The sequence below is a fragment of the Colobus angolensis genome, unplaced genomic scaffold (genome assembly GCF_000951035.1).
Source record: "Colobus angolensis palliatus isolate OR3802 unplaced genomic scaffold, Cang.pa_1.0 Scaffold355, whole genome shotgun sequence".
Taxonomy (NCBI): Eukaryota; Metazoa; Chordata; class Mammalia; order Primates; family Cercopithecidae; genus Colobus; species Colobus angolensis.
In genome coordinates this window covers 1,158,064-1,162,221 of record NW_012116877.1, presented here as the reverse complement: position 1 = coordinate 1,162,221, position 4,158 = coordinate 1,158,064, and the positions used below count along the sequence as shown (strand labels likewise).

At 41.7% G+C, this 4,158-nt stretch overlaps 2 protein-coding genes across 6 annotated transcripts in view; both read right to left on the bottom strand.

The window, feature by feature from the left end:
• FCHSD2 (FCH and double SH3 domains 2) overlaps nt 1–4,158 on the bottom strand; it is a 338,593-nt gene that overhangs the window by 82,486 nt on the left and 251,949 nt on the right. For all 3 annotated transcript variants that reach the window (XM_011953051.1, XM_011953052.1, XM_011953053.1), the window contains one exon: nt 556–651. In XM_011953051.1, coding sequence (XP_011808441.1) covers nt 556–651 — 96 coding nt within the window. The remainder of the gene's footprint in view (nt 1–555; nt 652–4,158) is intronic.
• Nucleotides 2,900–4,152, bottom strand: LOC105519622 (poly(rC)-binding protein 2-like). Of its 3 annotated transcripts, none has more exons than XM_011953049.1 (2): nt 3,376–4,152; nt 2,900–3,333 (listed from the first exon to the last, which is right to left on the bottom strand). In XM_011953049.1, exons 1-2 carry the CDS (start codon nt 4,067–4,069, stop codon nt 3,074–3,076), a joined length of 954 nt encoding a protein of 317 aa, XP_011808439.1. In that variant the 5' UTR covers nt 4,070–4,152; the 3' UTR covers nt 2,900–3,073. The 3 variants fall into 3 exon arrangements, with proteins under 3 accessions (XP_011808439.1, XP_011808440.1, XP_011808438.1); XM_011953050.1 differs by having other exon boundaries at nt 2,901–3,490; nt 3,551–4,152; XM_011953048.1 differs by having other exon boundaries at nt 2,901–4,152.

Here is a 4,158-nt window from a genome sequence, read left to right as displayed (position 1 = left end):
CGGGCGGATCACGGGGTCAGGAGATTGAGACCATCCTGGCTAACATGGTGAAACCCCATCTCTACTGAAAATACAAAAAATTAACCGGGCCTGGTGGTGGGCGCCTGTAATCCCAGCTACTGGGGAGGCTGAGGCAGGAGAATGGCATGAACCCGGGAGGCAGAGCTTGCAGTGAGCTGAGATTGAAAACAGCACTCCAGCCTGGGTGACAGAGCAAAACTCCATCTCGAAAAAAAAAAAAGTTTCAGGGAAAATATAATTTACATTTGAGTAAATGTATTGAATATTTTTCTTCTTCCCTCAGATGTTTTCAGGTTTTAGAAACTTGTCTTATAACTTAACCTCATTTGGTAGAAGGTTGTTAGCATAAAGACACTGAGTTTCTTGGCCACAATTCGGAAAAAAAAGTCATCATTATTCTGCATCCTTACAGTTTTGTTATAAAATTGATGAGATATACTCAGTTTTTTCTGTCTGTCTACACCAAGGATAACTGTTACTTGAGCACAAACACAACTGAACAACACATGAAATGAAAATCTGTAATTCCCTTACAGTATCACTGTCACAAGGCTGGAACTGGAAGGGCTGGGGTTTGTGAAATACAGCATTCTCTTGCAAAAACAGTTGAAGATTGTAGTCCCGTACCACCTAAAGAGAAAATAAAATATCTTTAGGTCTTTAATGAGGTTAAAATGTCCAATTACATTATTAAGTTTAAGATTTATTCTGCTGTTTTCTATACAAATGAGAAATCATCCAACACTGTGGTAAGAAAGAAATGATGTTACACATTTTATTTTTCATTTTATGGTTATTATTTATCTGTCCTATTTTCTCAAAAATAAATTTGGAAAGTGATAGTTTAGAAACTAGATCAGATTTGGGAACTGGACAATATACAAAACCTTAAGAAGGCAAGAAGATAGTTTTTACACAAAAATCTATTCTGTGTAATACAGAACAGGGTGCACATAAGGAAGCACATTGGTCTTTTCCATCTCTCCCAGCTCTAAAATTTTATGGGCCTCTTAAAGTCTGTTTCATGGCCATTGCCATCCACTAGGAAACTGCCAGATAATCCTATCCACAGCACCAAATAGTGTTTGTAGAGTATTTCTCAGCACCTTCTTGAGGAGGTTACACACTAATTACCGTCTTACAGCATATCAAGAGGACAGGCTAGAAAGGAATTTCTTTTTTTCTTTTGAGATGGCGTCTTGCTGTGTTGCCTGGGCTGGAGTACAGTGGAGCAACCTCAGCATACCACAAGCTCTGCCTCCCAGGTTCATGCCATTCTCCTGCCTCAGCCTCCCGAGTAGCTGGGACTACAGGCACCTGCCACTGCGCCCTGATAATTTTTTTGTACTTTTTTAGTAGAGACGGGGTTTCACCGTGTTAGCCAGTGTAGTCTCAATCTCCTGACCTTGTGATCCGCCCACTTCGGCCTCCCAAAGTGTTGGGATTACAGGCGTGAGCCACTGCACCCAGCCTGGAATTTCTATAAAAGAAGAATTCTGATACACAGAAAGCAGAAGAACAAATAGCACAGAAAGGCAGCCATCTGAAAAAAATTCATTGTATTTACATACCTTGGGAAAGAGTGGAAATCGGCATCTGATGGGGCACCCCACTTTCTATTTTGCTAACACATCGCTTACCCCTTACTTATCTTTCATTTGCAGTATATTATAGCCCATTAGCACCTCTGCTAGAAGATGGGCAGAAGAAGAAAAAAAAAGTTCAAAGTAACTCTGTAGCTCTAATTTAGTAGTCCTGGGAAAAGGGATAATTGAGGAGATACAAAAAATAGTAGGCGTATATTGCATTTTGTTTACCAGTGCAATCCCAGTTATCTATTGCTTCCCACCCCCTCACTCTACCAACCATTTATTGAGAGAGTTTACCAGGTCCAACATGAAACCCAGGGATGAGGGGGATATACAGATGAATAAGATGAACAACCAAGGTTAGTATCTTCAAAAAATTTATAATATGGAAACTGGGTAAACCAAACAGACTACATAATTAAAATACACCACGGAGTGTGTAGAGGGTATGGGAAGAGAACAAGGTGATATTTAATCCAGGCCGATGATGGGGTGAGATGAGGTGAGGAGTTGTTAGAATATGGTCTGGGAAGGCTGGCTGAATAAACATATTCTCAAAGAGAAATGTACTTTGTTCTCTTCTTGGATTCCAGTTTTAAGCTAGAATAGCTGTGAAAGCTCATTACACAGCCCTCAGAGCCTCTCTAATCACCATGCAGAAAAGTTAAGAGGATCACCTCTCTAGCTGCCAAACCTGTCCTCAAGCACTATTAATCTCTTTGTTTTGTTTCTCTTGAGGAGGAGGTTTCAACCTTTTAAAATTTTAAACTCTTTATTACGGAAAATTTCAAATACACATGTAAGTAAAGACAACAGTAGAATGTATCCTCATGTCTTCATCACCCCGTTTCCAAAACATCCCCTTATGACCAATATTCTTTCATCTTAAGCCCATCTACCTCTTCCACCCCTAATTATATTGAAACAAGTTCCAGACATAATCATTTAATTTATAAATATTTCAGTACATCTAAAAGATAAGGATTCTTTTAAGAAAATATAACCACATTACAATTTACAGTAAGTACTTATAAAGCAACAAGTTCTCAAATTTTCCTGATTGTTTCCTTTTTTACAAAAAAGTTTTTCAAATCAGGATACAAATATAGCCCCCACAGTGCAACTGCATAATGCTGCTTAGGTTTCCTTTCCTCTACACGTTTCTTCATCTATCTCTCCTTTTCTCCCTCTTGCAATTTAATAGTTGAAGAAACTGGGTTTTTGTTCTGTAGTTTCCTGCAGTCTGGGAAAAAAATGACAAAGATGTAATATTTTTTTTTTTGAACAGAGAAAGTAATTAAAACGCTTTAATTAAAAAATCACGAGTGGATGATAAAGTGTGTAGAAACTGAAAATTTACAAACTATTTAAAACCTGGAATCGCTGACTGTTCAGAAACTACACAGATGGATCATGGGTGGTGGTGAACAGCAGAAAGGGATTATGGATGAATCTGCATTGTTCTAGCTGCTCCCCATGCCACCCGTCTCCGAGGAAAGCCTGACATTGATTAGATATTGAGCCAAGCTAATACTGGCAGCAGATCCAGTGATGGTAACCTGCCTATCAGTAGATCCTTCCACTGGGTTCGCAATTTTGATCTGCGCCCCAGACATCTGACGGATCTCATTGATTTTGGCGCCTTGACGCCCGATTATGCAGCCAATCAAATCGTTTGGAATGGTGAGTTCATGAGAAGTAGTCTGAGCAGATGCATCCAAACCTGCCCAATAGCCTTTCACCTCTGGAGAGCTGGATTCAATGCCACTGAATCCGGTGTTGCCATGCGTCATGGGAAAATGAGACTGTTGCATTGCCAACTGGTGCAGCTTGGTCAAATCTGGCTGTGGAATGGCATACTGTCCTTGAATGGTATAGGCCTGACCACCTGCAAAGATGACCGGAGAGCTGGACGGCTTGGGCCGGTACGGGGTGGTCACGCCCTTCGGGGGAGACTCCAACATGACCATGCAGATCTGTTTGACACACTCAATGATGGATTGCGGAATGCCAGCAATAGTGATGGCCCGCTCAGTTGAATTGGGTAGCATATCCCCTGCCACCTGGACCTGAGCCCCTGTACTCTCTCGTATTTCCTTGATCTCGCAACCACCTTTTCCAATGAGAGAGCCACACTGACTAGCAGGGACCACCAACCTCAGGGTGACCAGGGGTCTACTGGCAGCTGTGCTATTGGTCATAGAGCTGCTTATGTCCTCTTCCAGTTTGTCAATGATCACAGCAAAGGCTTTGAAGATGGCATTAGTGGGTCCAGCCAAAGTGATAATTCTCTCAGGACAATTTCCTTCTGAGATGTTGATACGTGCACCACTCTCCTCGCGCATCTTCTTAACTGATTCTCCTTTCTTTCCGATGATACTGCCAACTTCCTTTCCATGCATAAGTAGCCGGATGGTGAGAGTGACATTTAATCCACCTTCAATCACACCGGTGTCCATGTCGAGCAGTGTTCTGGGGAGCTGGACTTTGAGTGGTCAAGTCTTTGGTCACTGGTAGGGGGTGAAAGCCAAAAACTGCAGGCGCGAGG

Bases quoted from the DNA above. Each gene is read 5' to 3' on its own strand.
- LOC105519622 (XM_011953048.1), bottom strand. From the start codon at position 4,069: ATGGACACCGGTGTGATTGAAGGTGGATTAAATGTCACTCTCACCATC.